Genomic DNA, 17,047 nt, shown 5'->3' with positions numbered 1-17,047 from the left:
CAATACAACCACATGTGGATAATGCATTTAAAATTGAGGATGACAAAAAAAAAAAAAAAGATTCAAAAGATTGAAAAGATTCAAAAGATTGAAAACGTATTTCCTTTCGGGGTCCTCGTTAAATAAATGTATCTAATCAATAACACACCATGTATATAGCAGGCTGAAGATTGATAGTCTCAGTGAGCTTGTGATGAGGTTTGGGCGGGAAAGGTCGTGTTGGTTCAGTGGAGGGGTCATCGATGGGACAGTCGGGGAGAAATAACTGTCCCGGGGAGCTCTTGAACACCTGCTTCTCTGAATGTCCAGTCACTCCATTGGAGCCTCTTCTCGGAATGTCCAGTCACTCCATTGGAGCCTCTTCTCTGAATGTCCAGTCACTCCATTGGAGCCTCTTCTCGGAATGTCCAGTCACTCCATTGGAGCCTCTTCTCGGAATGTCCAGTCACTCCATTTGGAGCCTCTTCTCGGAATGTCCAGTCACTCCATTTTGGAGCCTCTTCTCGGAATGTCCAGTCATTCCATTTGGAGCCTCTTCTCGGAATGTCCAGTCACTCCATTTGGAGCCTCTTCTCGGAATGTCCAGTCACTCCATTTGGAGCCTCTTCTCGGAATGTCCAGTCACTCCATTGGAGCCTCTTCTCGGAATGTCCAGTCACTCCATTTGGAGCCTCTTCTCAGAATGTCCAGTCACTCCATTTGGAGCCTCTTCTCAGAATGTCCAGTCACTCCATTTGAGCCTCTTCTCGGAATGTCAGGGAACTGTTCAGGGAATGCTCCTAACCACTGCCAAGACATGGTGGCTTTTTGTGCACTTTTCTGCTGCTGGTCCTTCATTTCCATGAGTGTAGCACCCACCTGGGTGATGCCACTGCTGCAGAAAAGTGCACGAAAAGCCACCACATCTTGGCAGTGGTTAGGAGCATTCCCTGAACAGTCACTGACCTTCCTCTGCAACCTCTGGACACAGCCTGCTGTCCCTGACCTTCCTCTGGACACAGCCTGCTGTCCCTGACCTTCCTCTGGACACAGCCTGCTGTCCCTGACCTTCCTCTGGACACAGCCTGCTGTCCCTGATCTTCCTCTGGACACAGCCTGCTGTCCCTGATCTTCCTCTGGACACAGCCTGCTGTCCCTGACCTTCATCTGCACACAGCAGGCTGTCCCTGACCTTTCTCTGCTACCTCTGGACACAACATGCTGTCCCTGACCTTCCTCTGGACACAGCCTGCTGTCCCTGACCTTCCTCTGGACACAGCCTGCTGTCCCTGACCTTCCTCTGGACACAGCCTGCTGTCCCTGACCTTCCTCTGGACACAGCATGCTGTCCCTGACCTTCCTCTGGACACAGCCTGCTGTCCCTGACCTTCCTCTGGACACAGCCTGCTGTCCCTGACCTTCCTCTGGACACAGCCTGCTGTCCCTGACCTTCCTCTGGACACAGCCTGCTGTCCCTGACCTTCCTCTGGACACAGCCTGCTGTCCCTGACCTTCCTCTGGACACAGCCTGCTGTCCCTGACCTTCCTCTGGACACAGCCTGCTGTCCCTGACCTTCCTCTGGACAGCCTGCTGTCCCTGATCTTCCTCTGGACACAGCATGCTGTCCCTGACCTTCCTCTGGACACAGCCTGCTGTCCCTGACCTTCCTCTGGACACAGCCTGCTGTCCCTGACCTTCCTCTGGACACAGCCTGCTGTCCCTGATCTTCCTCTGGACACAGCCTGCTGTCCCTGATCTTCCTCTGGACACAGCCTGCTGTCCCTGACCTTCATCTGCACACAGCAGGCTGTCCCTGACCTTTCTCTGCTACCTCTGGACACAACATGCTGTCCCTGACCTTCCTCTGGACACAGCCTGCTGTCCCTGACCTTCCTCTGGACACAGCCTGCTGTCCCTGACCTTCCTCTGGACACAGCCTGCTGTCCCTGACCTTCCTCTGGACACAGCATGCTGTCCCTGACCTTCCTCTGGACACAGCCTGCTGTCCCTGACCTTCCTCTGGACACAGCCTGCTGTCCCTGACCTTCCTCTGGACACAGCCTGCTGTCCCTGACCTTCCTCTGGACACAGCCTGCTGTCCCTGACCTTCCTCTGGACACAGCCTGCTGTCCCTGACCTTCCTCTGGACACAGCCTGCTGTCCCTGACCTTCCTCTGGACACAGCCTGCTGTCCCTGACCTTCCTCTGGACAGCCTGCTGTCCCTGATCTTCCTCTGGACACAGCATGCTGTCCCTGATCTTCCTCTGGACACATCCTGCTGTCCCTGATCTTCCTCTGGACACAGCATGCTGTCCCTGATCTTCATCTGCACACAGCCTGCTGTCACTGACCTTCATCTGCACACAGCAGGCTGTCCCTGACCTTCCTCTGCTACCTCTGGACACAACATGCTGTCCCTGACCTTCCTCTGGACACAGCATGCTGTCCCTGACCTTCCTCTGCTTCCTCTGGACATAGCATGCTGTCTTTGGTGTAATACTTCCAAACAGATGAAACAAAAAGCCACTTTATTTGAATCCGAAGAGCCAGCTAGCTAGCTAACAAGCCTAAATACTTTTCATCGTGATTCAGAAACTCAGAGTCAAGACCATAGGATATGGTGATCAAACCCTAGAGCAGCCAAAATTACACACAATGGAACAAAAGACACTTAAAGATATGAACAATATTTACAGAGTTCGCCTAGGCTACATGGCAACCACGGAACCAAATTCCAATTCCACATTTATCTTAATTGAAAAGCATGGAAGAGAATTGGAATTTCATTGTATTTCCTGAATTGAAATAGAATTGACCCCAAACCTGCTATTAACCTTTCTGATCTCCCCATCCCGGATCCGGGTTCGTGAATACAGACTCAAGCTCATTACCATAACGCAACGTTAACTATTCATGAAAATCGCAAATGAAATTAAATAAATATGCCATCTCTCAAGCTTAGCCTTTTGTTAACAACACTGTCATCTCAGATTTTCAAAATATGCTTCTCAACCATTGCAAAACAAGCATTTGTGTAACAGTATTGATGGCTAACGTAGCATTTAGCATTAGCATTCAGCTGGCAACATTTACACAAAAAAACAGAAAAGCATTCAAAAAAATCATTTACCTTTGAAGAACTTCAGATGTTTTCAATGAGGAGACTCTCAGATAGCAAATGTTCAGTTTTTCCTGAAAGATTATTTGTTTAGGACAAATCGCTCCGTTTTCTGCGTCACGTTTAGCTATGAAAAAACCCCTGTATCCAGGATTGTGTAAATCTATCAGCAAGCTCATTAGCATAACACAACGTTAACTATTTATGAAAATCGCAAATGAAATGAAATAAATATGCCATCTCTCAAGCTTAGCCTTTTGTAAACAACACTGTCATCTCAGATTTTCAAAATATGCTTCTCAACCATAGGAAAACAATCATTTGTGTAAAAGTAGCTAGCTAGAGTTAGCATTTCGCGTTAGCATTTAGCGTTAGCATTAGCGTTAGCATCCAGCACGCAACATTAACAAAAACATAAAAGCCTTCAAATAAAATCATTTACCTTTGAAGAACTTCTGATGTTTTCAATGAGGATACTCTCAGTTAGATAGCAGATGCTCAGTTTTTCCAAAAAGATTCCTTGTGTATTAGAAATAGCTCCGTTTTATACATCACATTTGGCTACCAAAAAAAATCCATAAATTCAGTCCTCAAAACGCAAACTTTTTTCCAAATTAACTCCATAATATCGACTGAAAACATGGCAAACGTTTTTTAGAATCAAGCCTCAAGGTGTTTTTCACATATCTCTTCATTGATACATCGTTCTTGGACACATGCTTTCTCTCCTGAATCCCAGGAGAAAATGACCGCACCTGAAGATTACGCACAAATTTAGACAAAGGACACCGGGCGGACCTCTGGAAAATGTAGTCTCTTATGGCCAATCTTCCAATGATATGCCTACAAATACGTCACAATGCTGCTAAGACCTTGGGCGAACGACAGAAAGTGTAGGCTCATTCCTTGCGCAATCACAGCCATATAAGGAGAGAATGGAAAACAGAGCTTCAGAAATTCTGCTAATTCCTGGGTGATGCATCATCTTGGTTTCGCCTGTAGAATGAGTTCTGGGGCACTTACAGACAAAATCTTTGCAGATTCTGAAACTTCAGAGTGTTTTCTTTCCAAAACTGTCAAGAATATGCATAGTCGAGCATCTTTTCGTGACAAAATATCGCGCTTAAAACGGGAACGTTTTTTATCCAAAAATGAAATAGCGCCCCTAGAGCTCTAAGAGGTTAATTCATGGTATTGCATTGTGGGACTTATTGCTGCTCTCTTTTGGTTGTTTCGAACAGTGTTCATTTTGTCAATAACCATGGTGATAAATACTCAGCAGCGACCTATTTTTCCTGACTAAAACTGTCGAAAACGAGTCAAAATGTCCCGGGGGGGAAAAAAAACGATTAACTATTACAAATGGCTTTTTATTTTAGTCTACACAAATTTGACAAGACGAGAATTCCACATGAGACTAATGGACATTTTAACTTGACATGAATCTCCTTTTTCATACATGCAGAATATTGGCTTTCTTTCAGTTGAGCCATCTGATTGAGCTGATCTCCCACACAGCTCCCAGGCGGTCACTTCAGTCACTCTCCCACACAGCTCCCAGGCGGTCACTTCAGTCACTCTCCCACACAGCTCCCAGGCGGTCGCTTCAGTCACTCTCCCACACAGCTCCCAGGCGGTCACTTCAGTCACTCTCCCACACAGCTCCCAGGCGGTCGCTTCAGTCACTCTCCCACACAGCTCCCAGGCGGCCACTTCAGTCACTCTCCCACACAGCTCCCAGGCGGTCGCTTCAGTCACTCTCCCACACAGCTCCCAGGCGGCCACTTCAGTCACTCTCCCACACAGCTCCCAGGCGGTCACTTCAGTCACTCTCCCACACAGCTCCCAGGCGGCCACTTCGGTCACTTCAGTCACTCGTCAATCTTTGGAACTGATGTGAATCAAGGACACCGGACTTGTCACTGCCTTCAACTAGAAACAATGTTTACTGTCTCTTTCATGTAGGCTATTTTTGATTTGATCACAAAAAAACTAAATTTCCCCATCCGTGTGCACTGTCATTCATTAATCTGTGTTCAATTTGTATTGAGCACATGCACCGAATACAACTGGTGTTGACTCTACAGGGAAATGCTAGCTTATGAAAAATAAAATGGTAACTAACAGTAGGAATAAAATAATATACACAAGAATGGAGCTATATACAGGAAGTACCAGACCAGATCCATGTGGAGCTATATACAGGAAGTACCAGACCAGATCCATGTGGAGCTATATACAGGAAGTACCAGACCAGATCCATGTGGAGCTACACAGGAAGTACCAGCTCAATGTGGAGCTATATACAGGAAGTACCAGTACCAGATCCATGTGGAGCTATATACAGGAAGTACCAGACCAGATCAATGTTTAGCTACGTACAAGGAGTACCAGATCAATGTGGAGCTAAATACAGGAAGTACCAGATCAATGTGGAGCTATATACATGAAGTACCAGACCAGATCAATGTGGAGCTATATACATGAAGTACCAGACCAGATCCATGTGGAGCTACACAGGAAGTACCAGCTCAATGTGGAGCTATATACAGGAAGTACCAGATCAATATGGAGCTATATACAGGAAGTACCAGACCGGATCAATGTGGAGCTACATACAAGGAGTACCAGACCAGATCAATGTGGAGCTATATACAGGAAGTACCAGACCAGATCAATGTGGAGATATATACAGGAAGTCCCAGATCAATGTGGACCTATATACAGGAAGTACCAGATCATTGTGGAGATATATACAGGGAGTACCAGTACCAGATCAATGTGGAGCTATATACAGGAAGTACCAGACCAGATCAATGTGGAGATATATACAGGAAGTCCCAGATCAATGTGGACCTATATACAGGAAGTACCAGATCAATGTGGAGATATATACAGGGAGTACCAGATCAATGTGGAGATGTATACAGGGAGTACCAGATCAATGTGGAGCTATATACAGGAAGTACCAGACCAGATCAATGTGGAGCTATATACAGGAAGTACCAGACCAGATCAATGTGGAGATATATACAGGAAGTCCCAGATCAATGTGGACCTATATACTGGAAGTACCAGATCAATGTGGAGCTATATACAGGAAGTACCAGATCAATGTGGAGCTATATACAGGAAGAACCAGACCAGATCAATGTGGAGCTATATACAGGAAGTACCAGATCAATGTGGAACTATATACATGGAGTACCAGATCAATGTGGAGCTATATAGAGGGAGTACCAGATCAATGTGGAGCTATATACAGGAAGAACCAGACCAGATCAATGTGGAGCTATATACAGGAAGTACCAGACCAGATCAATGTGGAGCTATATACAGGAAGTACCAGACCAGATCAATGTGGAGCTATATACAGGATGTACCAGTACCAGATCAATGTGGAGCCATATACAGGAAGTAACAGACCAGATCAATGTGGAGCTATATACAGGAAGTACCAGTACCAGATTAATGTGGAGCTATATACAGGAAGTACCAGACCAGATCAATGTGGAGCTATATACAGGGAATACAGTACCAGATCAATGTGGAGCTATATACAGGAAGTACCAGTACCAGATCAATGTGGATCTATATACAGGAAGTACCAGATCAATGTGGAGCTATATACAGGATGTACCAGTACCAGATCAATGTGGAGCTATATACAGGAAGTACCAGTACCAGATCAATGTGGATCTATATACAGGAAGTACCAGATCAATGTGGAGCTATATACAGGATGTACCAGTACCAGATCAATGTGGATCTATATACAGGAAGTACCAGATCAATGTGGAGCTATATAAGGATGTACCAGATCAATGTGGAGCTCTATACAGGAAGTACCAGACCAGATCAATGTGGAGCTATATACAGGAAGTACCAGATCAATGTGGAGCTATATACAGGATGTACCAGTACCAGATCAATGTGGAGCTATATACAGGAAGTACCAGACCAGATCAATGTGGAGCTATATACAGGAAGTACCAGACCAGATCAATGTGGAACTATATACAGGATGTACCAGATCAATGTGGAGCTATATACAGGAAGTACCAGACCAGATCAATGTGGAGCTATATACAGGAAGTACCAGACCAGATCAATGTGGAACTATATACAGGATGTACCAGATCAATGTGGAGCTATATACAGGAAGTACCAGACCAGATCAATGTGGAGCTATATACAGGAAGTACCAGATCAATGTGGAGCTATATACAGGAAGTACCAGACCAGATCAATGTGGAGCTATATACAGGAAGTACCAGACCAGATCAATGTGGAACTATATACAGGATGTACCAGATCAATGTGGAGCTATATACAGGAAGTACCAGACCAGATCAATGTGGAGCTATATACAGGAAGTACCAGACCAGATCAATGTGGAACTATATACAGGAAGTACCAGATCAATGTGGAGCTATATACAGGATGTACCAGTACCAGATCAATGTGGAGCTATATACAGGAAGTACCAGACCAGATCAATGTGGAACTATATACAGGATGTACCAGACCAGATCAATGTGGAACTATATACAGGATGTACCAGATCAATGTGGAGCTATATACAGGAAGTACCAGATCAATGTGGAGCTATATACAGGAAGTACCAGATCAATGTGGAGCTATATACAGGAAGTACCAGTACCAGATCAATGTGGAGCTATATACAGGGAGTACCAGTACCAGATCAATGTGGAGGTATATACAGGGAGTACCAGATCAATGTGGAACTATATACAGGGAGTAACAGACCAGATCAATGTGGAGCTATATACAGGAAGTACCAGATCAATGTGGAGCTATATACAGGAAGTACCAGACCAGATCAATGTGGAGCTATATACAGGGAGTAACAGATCAATGTGGAACTATATACAGGGAGTAACAGACCAGATCAATGTGGAGCTATATACAGGGAATACAGTACCAGATCAATATGGAGGTATATACAGGGAGTACCAGATCAATGTGGAGCTATATACAGGAAGTACCAGACCAGATCAATGTGGAGCTATATACAGGATGTACCAGTACCAGATCAATGTGCAGAGAGAGGTACGATGTATTTGAGGTGTGTATATACACTACATGAGCAAAAGTATGTGGACACCTGCTTGTCTAACATCTCATTCCAAAATCATGGGCATTAATATGGAGTTGGTCCCTCCCTTTGCTGCTATAACAGCCTCCACTTTTCTGGGAAGGCTTTCCACTAGTTGGAACATTGCTGTGCGAACTTGCTTCCATGAGCATTAGTGAGGTCGGGCACCGATGTTGTGTGATTAGGCCTGGCTAGCAGTCAACGTTCCAATTCATCCCAAAGGTGTTCAGTGGGGTTGAGGTCAGGGCTCTGTGCAGACCAGTCAAGTTCTTCCACACCGATCTCAACAAACCATTTCTGTATGGACCTCGCTTTGTCCACGGGGGCATTGTCATGCTGAAACAGGAAAGGGCCTTCCCCAAACTGTTGTACAAAGTTGGAAGCACAGAATCGTCTAGAATGTCGTTGTATGCAGTAGTATTTAAGATTTCCTTTCACTGGAACTAAGTGGTCTAGCCCGAACCCTGAAAAACAGCCCCAGACCAGTATTCCGGTTCTCCCATCTCCTCAAAGGAACTCTAGAACTCTGTCAGAGTGACCATTTGGGTTCTTGGTCACTTCCCTTGCCAAGGCCCTTGTCCCTCGATTGCTCAGTTTGGCCGGGTGGCCAGGTCTAGGAAGAGTCTTAGTGTTTCCAAACTTCTTCCATTTTTAAGAATGATGGCGGCCACTGTGTTCTTGGGGACCATCAATGCTGTAGACATGTTTTGGTACCCTTCCCCAGATCTTTGCCTTGACACAATCCTGTCTCGGCACTCTACTGACAATTCCTTTTGACCTCATGGCTTTTTTTTTTGCTCTGACATGCACTGACAACTGTCAACCTCATATAGACAGGTGTGTGCCTTTCCAAATCATGTCCAATCAATTGAATTTACTCCCCAAGTTGTAGAAACATCTCAAGGATGATCAATGGAAACAGGATGCACATGAGCTCAATTTCAATTCTCGTAGCAAAGGGTCTTTCATTTTTAATAAATGTGCAAAGATTTGTGAATAGATTGATGAGGAATTTTGTTTATTTAATACATTTTAGAATAATGTTGTAACGTAACAAAATGTGTAAATAAGTCCAGGGGTCTGAATACTTTCCGACGGCTCTCTGAATGTGTGTTGCCACTCTTGTGCCGCGGTCTGCAAACATAAATGGCCATTTTCCTTTCGATAAAACAAATGTTATTTGTTGATATATTAGGAGTACAGTAATATTTCTGGCATTTTTGTCCAGCACACATTCTTTTTTTTTTCTTCCAAGGAACCCACTGTTATATTACCCCCCCTCCCTTGACAGTTATGATGGGGAGAAAATCAGAGGTGTCAGGTTTTGAACATGCAGCCAAGGCTTTTTAGCCTGTAATGGTTATTTATGGCTGGCATCGGTTACAATCTGCCACAATATCAATGTTAGCAGCTAAGGGATAGTAGACCTAGTTGGACAAGGCTATCTGAATGGGCACATATGATGGAAGTTAGAGGTGGTCTCAATATTCATTATTAGGTCACTAATATGGCTGTGACTAAAACTAGACAAATTATCCATAGTTTTATGTCGACTGATAATAACTAAAACTAACAAAGGATGAAATGACTTGAATTTGGACCTAAAAACGATAAAAGTTGTTTTAAGACTAAAACTAAATTAGATGTTTTTAAAATAACACCAGACGTCTAATGTTACGGACATTTCTGACACTTTTTATTTTCTGTTTTGTGTAAAATGTGTGTTTTATCAGTTGTTTTTTTGACATTTTCTGGGATTAAGAAAATATGGATATTGATTCTTTCTCTCTAGGACTATGAGAGGGTGATCTCCCACCACTGTCAGCATGATGACTACAGCGCCGCCCTGGAGGTGCTCTCCAAGCACTGCGACGAGAAGCTCTTCTATAAGTTTTCCCCCATCCTCATGCAACACATACCTAAGAAGGTGATCCATTTAGATTTTTAACCGCTTGCAAATGAAATGTTGTTGTTGTTGTTATTATTATTGTCTTTGTCTGTTCAAGTTTGACATGCCATACAATACCATACTTTATCTTCAATTTTCATGGAAATTCATGGCATGTAAAGTGCATATTTGTTGTTTTTGTGAAAAATGTATTGAAATTGAATTAATTAATTGAACAATAAATATACATTTTTTTAATAACCATATAAGGTGGTGGATGCCTGGATCCAGATGGGTTCCAGGCTGGAACCTAAGAAGCTGATCCCAGCCCTGGTCAACTACAGTCAGATGGGTTCAACACAACAGGTCAACGAGACCATCCGGTACATGGAGTTTTGTGTCTACCAGCTCACTGTGACAGAAGAGGCCATACACAACTACCTGCTGTCTCTCTACGCCAAGTACAAACCCGATAGTCTCTTGTGGTACCTGGAACAGGTAGGTTCAAGGCTGTGGCCCACCCAAATGGCACCAAATTGTGGAATTGACTTTTTCTATATATATATATATATATATATATATAATGACCTGTTTAAATTGTATTCTAGTTTACTCTTAAGTGCCCTTGGGTATCTTGAAAGTAAATCAAATATAATATTATAATATATTATTAATACATCTAATGTGTTGTTACTATTGACAGGCTGGGTCCCACTTGTCAGACATCCACTATGATTTAAAGTATGCCCTGAGGCTGTGTGCTGAACATGGTTACCTCCAGGCCTGTGTTCTGGTCTATAAGATCATGGAGCTGTATGAGGAAGCTGTCGATCTGGCCCTACAAGTGAGTGTTTTGATGAATATGTAGCTAACTTGATAATTTGATATGGATAAGAATGTGCAAATAGTGGGCTACACCATCAATATGTACAGACATTATCTCAATATATACAGACATTATCTCAACATACATGTATACATTATCTCAATATACACTACTGTTCAAAGTTTGGGGTCACTTTGAAATCTCCTTGTTTTTGAAAGAAAATCACATTTTTGTACATTTTAAAATTGATCAGAAATACAGTGTAGACATTGTTGTTCTGGATCCTGTTGGTTCCAGACTTGGTACATTGGTACCGCTTGCCGTGTGGTAGCAGAGAGAACAGTCTATGACTTGGGTGGCTGGAGTCTTTTAGGGACTTGACACCGCCTGGTATAGAGATCCTGGATGTACTGGGCAGTACGCACTACCCTCTGTAACGCCTTACTGTCGGAGCCCAAGCAGTTGCCATACCAAGCGGTGATGCAACCATTCAAGATGCTGTCAATCTTGCTTTTTGTATAACTTCTTGAGGATCTTAGGACCCATGCCAAATCTTTTCAGCCTTCTGAAGAGGAAGAGGCATTGTTGTGCCCTCTTCACGACTGTGTTGGTGTGTGTGGACCATGATAGATCCTGAGTGATGTGGACACTGAGGAACTTGAAGCTCTTGATCCGCTCCACTACAGCCCCGTCGATGTGAATGGGTGTGTGCTCTGCCCTCTTTCCTGTAGTCCATGGTCAGCTCCCTTGTCTTACTGACGTTGAGGGAGAGGTTGTTGTTGTCCTGGCACCACACTGCCAGGTATCTGACCACCTCCCTATAGGCTGTCTCATCATCGTCGGTCATCAGGCCTACCACTGCCAAGTCGTCAGAAAACTTAATGATGGTGTTGGAGTCGTGTTTGGCCATGCAGTCGTGGGTGAACAGGGAGTACATGAGGTGACTAAGCACGCACCCCTGAGGGGCCCCGGGGTTGAGGACCTGCGTGGCAGATGTTATTGCCTACCCTTACCACCTGGGGGCGGCCCGTCAGGATGTCCAGGTTCCAGTTGCAGAGGGAGTTTAGTCTCTTCAGACTCTTGTCAGCTCATGCTCTGAGAATCTGTCCTGGTAATCCGTCTGGCCCCGCGGCCTTGTGAATGTTAACCTGTTGAAAGGTCTTACTCACATCTGCTACAGAGAGTGTGATCACACAGTCGTCTGGAACAGCTGGTGCTCTCATGCATGGATCAGTGTTGCTTGCCTCGAAGCCAGCATAGAAGGCATTTTGCTCATCTGGTAGGCTCGCTTCACTGGGTAGCTCGTGGCTGGGTTTCCTTTTGTCATCCGTGATAGTATGTAACCCCTGCCACATCCAACGACCGTCAGAGCCGGTGTAGTAGGATTCGATCTGAGTTCTCGATTCACACTTTGCCTGTTTTGATGGTTTTGTCGTAGAGCGTAGCGGGATTTCTTATAAGCATCTGGATTAGTGTCCCGCTCCTTGAAAACCCGTTCCTCAATCGGCTGGGGCGTTTCTCCCGTGCTGTTTCTCCTTCCAGGTGGATGTGGACCTGGCCAAGACGTGTGCTGACCTGCCTGAGGATGACGAGGAGTTGAGGAAGAAGTTGTGGCTGAAGATCGCCTGTCACGTGGTGCAAGAGGAGAAGGATGTGAAGAAGGCCATGAACTGTCTGTCCAGCTGTAACCTGCTCAAGATCGAAGACATACTGCCCTTCTTCCCGGACTTCGTCACCATAGACCACTTCAAGGTAATACTGCCATCAAATATTTAGGATCTAAACAAACAAACAAACAAACAAACATACGAGACAGTATTAGAGGTTCACTTAATTTACCTTGGAGCTTGCACTTTTGGGGACTATTCTATTGTTTCCATTGTACCAAACCAAATGTTTAGAAGTATGTAATCTTGGCACCCGAACCAAATCTAGGCTTCTAGTAAGTATTTGACATGACCCCTCCTTCTCCCTCCCTCCCTGCAGGAGGCTATCTGCAGCTCTTTAGAGGAGTACAACCAGCATATAGACGAGCTGAAGCAGGAGATGGAGGAGGCGACGGAGAGCGCCAAGCGGATCAGAGAGGACATCCAGGAGATGAGGAACAAATACGGGGTGGTGGAGAACCAGGAGAAATGTGCTGCCTGCGACTTCCCCCTCCTCAACAGACCCTTCTATCTGTTCCTCTGTGGTCACATGTTCCACTACGACTGCCTCTTCCAGGAGGTCAGTATGCAAACCAATTTTATTTGACCTTCGACCCGATTTCAAGCACAGTTTGCTTACGATAGATATACCGTATCGGTAGGTCAGTAGCACATTCCTTTTTTTTTTTCTTCTCTTGAACTTTGACCCGATTTTAAGGAAGAGTTAGCCAACAATCTATTGCAGCAAACAGTGGGTCATTACTGTGTATTTATTTGTAAATTAAGTACGCTACATACACAATGAAAAAGGCTTGGAGGAGGATATCCCCAAAAATGTATCACAACTGTGTCTTCTTCCCCGCCAGGAGATTCAGTAGTTCAGTAGCGTTTAAAAAAATTTTTTATTCACTTGTTATCTTGTATGGAGCTCACATACTGTAACGGTGGCTCTTTCCTCAGGTGACCCCTCACCTGTCCACCTACAAGCAGACTAAACTAGGTGAGCTGCAGAAGAGGTTGGCTGCAGCCACTCAGACCTCCAAGTCCCGCCACCGCCCCGCCCCCAAGGAGAAGGAGGAGGGGGGCGACACCGCCAGCCTGGGGAAAGGAAGCGCCGGGGTCAGCCGAGAGCAGATCAAGTCCGACATCGATGACATCATCGCCTGTGAGTGCGTGTACTGCGGCGAGCTGATGATCAAGTCGATCGACAAGCCGTTTATTGATCCACAGAAGTTTGAGGAGGAGAAGTCCAGCTGGCTCTGAAATGGACGGTTGGACCTGCCTGAAACTGGGCAGGTTTGAAATGGCGGACTTGAGGTGGCTGTCTGAATGGAACGGGTCTGAAATGGGCTGTCTGAACTCTTGATTGAAATAGACGTCTTATTTCAGAAATGGCTGAAATGCGCAACTTATGCTGTCTGAAATGGAATGGAATATATCTCTGTGATAATGGGGATGTAGAGCCACCTCTGCACAGTGCCTGGTGATGGAGAGACACAGGGAAGGGGAAGAATGCAGGATCTCCTTGGTAACCTCTTATCAAATCAAATGTTATTTGTCACATGCGCCGAATACAACAGGTGTAGAGAGACCTTACAGTGAAATGCTGAATACAACAGGTGTAGAGAGACCTTACAGTGAAATGCTGAATACAACAGGTGTAGAGAGACCTTACAGTGAAATGCTGAATACAACAGGTGTAGTAGACCTCACAGTGAAATGCTGAATACAACAGGTGTAGTAGACCTTACAGTGAAATGCTGAATACAACAGGTGTAGTAGACCTCACAGTGAAATGCTTACTTACAAGCCCTTAACCAACAAGGTAGTTTTTAAGAAAATACCACCACCAACAACAACAACAAAGTAAGAGATAAGAATAGCAAATAATTAAAGAGCAGCAGTAAAATAACAATAGCAAGGCAACAATGTGGAGGCTATATACAGGGTGTACTGGTACAGAGTCAATGTGGAGGCTATATACAGGGGTACCGGTACAGAGTCAATGTGGAGGCTATATACAGGGGGTACCGGTACAGAGTCAATGTGGAGGCTATATACAGGGGGTACTGGTACAGAGTCAATGTGGAGGCTATATACAGGGGGTACCGGTACAGAGTCAATGTGGAGGCTATATACAGGGGGTACTGGTACAGAGTCAATGTGGAGGCTATATACAGGGGGTACCGGTACAGAGTCAATGTGGAGGCTATATACAGGGGGTACTGGTACAGAGTCAATGTGGAGGCTATATACAGGGTGTTACGGTACAGAGTCAATGTGGAGGCTATATACAGGGGGTACCGGTACAGAGTCAATGTGGAGGCTATATACAGGGGTATCGGTACAGAGTCAATGTGGAGGCTATATACAGGGTGTTACGGTACAGAGTCAATGTGGAGGCTATATACAGGGGGTACCGGTACAGAGTCAATGTGGAGGCTATATACAGGGGGTACCGGTACAGAGTCAATGTGGAGGCTATATACAGGGGGTACCGGTACAGAGTCAATGTGGAGGCTATATACAGGGGGTACCGGTACAGAGTCAATGTGGAGGCTATATACAGGGGGTACCGGTACAGAGTCAATGTGCAGGGGCACTGGTTAGTCGAGGTAGTTGAGGTAATATGTACATGTAGGTAGAGTTATTAAAGTGACTATGTATAGATGATAACAACAGCAAGTAGCAGCGGTGTAAAGGGGGGGGGCAAATAGTCTGGGTAGCCATTTGATTGGCTCCTCTGTCTCTGTAATATCATATATATTCTAGTCTCTCTCTCTTTCTCTCGTTTTTCTGCTAAGCTTCAGACTGTACTGAGGCAATGTCAGTCTCTCTCTCATTTCTTAATCAGACGTTACTACAGTAGAACAGTTCACCGTCTTTACAACTCAAATCTGTCTGAATTAACAAAAACAACTCTGAAATTGTCTCTGAAATGAGATTTTATAAATTCAGATGTATTCATCCCTAACTGGTATTTAGTTAATTCCACTGGCTAGAGACATGATTAGTACTATAGAATGAATGTAATGAATTAGTCTTGTTGTTATTTGTCACTTGTGACATCATGAGAACTCCCTTGTTTCATTGGCTGACAGTGTATTCTGTTGTGACTCTGAGATCAGGTCAATGCAACTACATGTTTGCTATGGTTTGCTAAATGCACTTATGAAAATTAAACAAATGTTTAAAATCAAGTCTCTTTTTTAAAAATTGTTTTATTTCAAGTGTTTCGAACATAAATGAATTCCTCGGATGGGAGTGAGACCTATCTGAAAGTCGAAAATATTAACATTTTAAATTAGGATTTTATTCTCGGGGATTGAGTGAGACGCCTTCCTCTCATAAATGTGCAGCAACTGACAAGGACAGGGAGATGACCTCGTACTTCAGTTCAATGCTTACATTGTCATAAATGTGCAACAGTGCAGAGAAAATGCATGTACCTCTTTAAATGTGAGTGTGAAGGTTGTGAAATATATTATATGAATCGGGTACATATTGATCAATGTTAACAGTTACATTGCAACATGTCTTTATAGCTCATATCAAATCAGTCATTTAAAATGGCCCCAGAATAACAACAATAGTAACCGGTCACGATACTTCCCTTTTGAGTGATGGAACATGTAGCTTGGTAATCTTCAAGAGTAGCAGACTGCCAATAGAGTAGGCTCAGAAACGATCATGTTGTATAAATCAGTCCTCCATGGAGTCTTTGGTTTGGCAGGCGGAGGTGGACGATGTGGTAGCGGGGTCTTCATCAGGCCTGGCCACTTCACTTCTTCAACAGAGACATATCCAGGAGAGTTATTTACATTGCATTACTGCAGAGCAGAGATATATTTAGGTACTATACAATATGAATTACAACACATTGCATTACAACAGAACAGAGATATATTTAGGTACTATACAATATGAATTACAACACATTGCATTACAACAGAACAGAGATATATTTAGGTACTATACAATATGAAGTACAACACATTGCATTACAACAGAACAGAGATATATTTAGGTACTATACAATATGAATTACAACACATTGCATTACAACAGAACAGCAATATATTTAGGTACTATACAATCTGAAGTACAACACATTGCATTACAACAGAACAGAGACACAATAACATTTCATGTGACCTGCACCTGTTCTATGTGCGGTTAGATTTAAGGGCCCGAGATGTTGATTTCTGGGGCCTTTGCGCTCCGCTGGGAAAATATTCAAGTGGAAACTGTTGACTAGTGGTGTAACTCCTCTTTGTGGCTAGAGGGCGCTATACTTTAGTTTTCTACCTCTAGCGTGACCAGAAGGTAAACAACAGAGTCAACACTGTGGGGATTTCTCTGCAGCCTGGAATAAATGCTAAACGTCCTTTGTTGACGTGACTGGGATGACTCTGGACTTGTGTGTATTTGGTTTTCATATGACAGCGATGATGGTGGGCTGAGGGAGG

General features: G+C 44.3%; 1 protein-coding gene across 4 annotated transcripts in view; it reads left to right on the top strand.

Moving 5' to 3' along the window:
* LOC110529288 (vacuolar protein sorting-associated protein 18 homolog) overlaps positions 1 to 15,778 on the top strand; it is a 30,011-nt gene extending 14,233 nt beyond the window's left edge. For 2 of the 4 annotated variants that reach the window (XR_016497580.1, XR_016497581.1), the window contains exons 11-17: positions 10,011 to 10,145; positions 10,377 to 10,604; positions 10,810 to 10,950; positions 12,475 to 12,684; positions 12,919 to 13,158; positions 13,539 to 14,197; positions 14,276 to 14,443. Coding sequence is in view for 2 of the 4 variants with exons in the window: in XM_021611407.3 (XP_021467082.2) it covers positions 10,011 to 10,145; positions 10,377 to 10,604; positions 10,810 to 10,950; positions 12,475 to 12,684; positions 12,919 to 13,158; positions 13,539 to 13,841 (1,257 nt within the window). In the remaining 2 variants the exon portion in view is untranslated. Of the gene's footprint in view, positions 1 to 10,010; positions 10,146 to 10,376; positions 10,605 to 10,809; positions 10,951 to 12,474; positions 12,685 to 12,918; positions 13,159 to 13,538 lie in introns of all 4 variants that reach the window. The other 2 variants (XM_021611407.3, XM_021611408.3) reach the window with 1 other exon arrangement.
* Positions 15,779 to 17,047: the final 1,269 nt, after the last annotated feature.

This window comes from Oncorhynchus mykiss, chromosome 8 (assembly GCF_057628025.1).
Source record: "Oncorhynchus mykiss isolate SJ-2025 chromosome 8, ASM5762802v1, whole genome shotgun sequence".
NCBI classification, from domain to species: Eukaryota; Metazoa; Chordata; class Actinopteri; order Salmoniformes; family Salmonidae; genus Oncorhynchus; species Oncorhynchus mykiss.
Note: the sequence above shows the minus strand (reverse complement) of the source record. Positions and strands in the feature narration are given on the sequence as shown.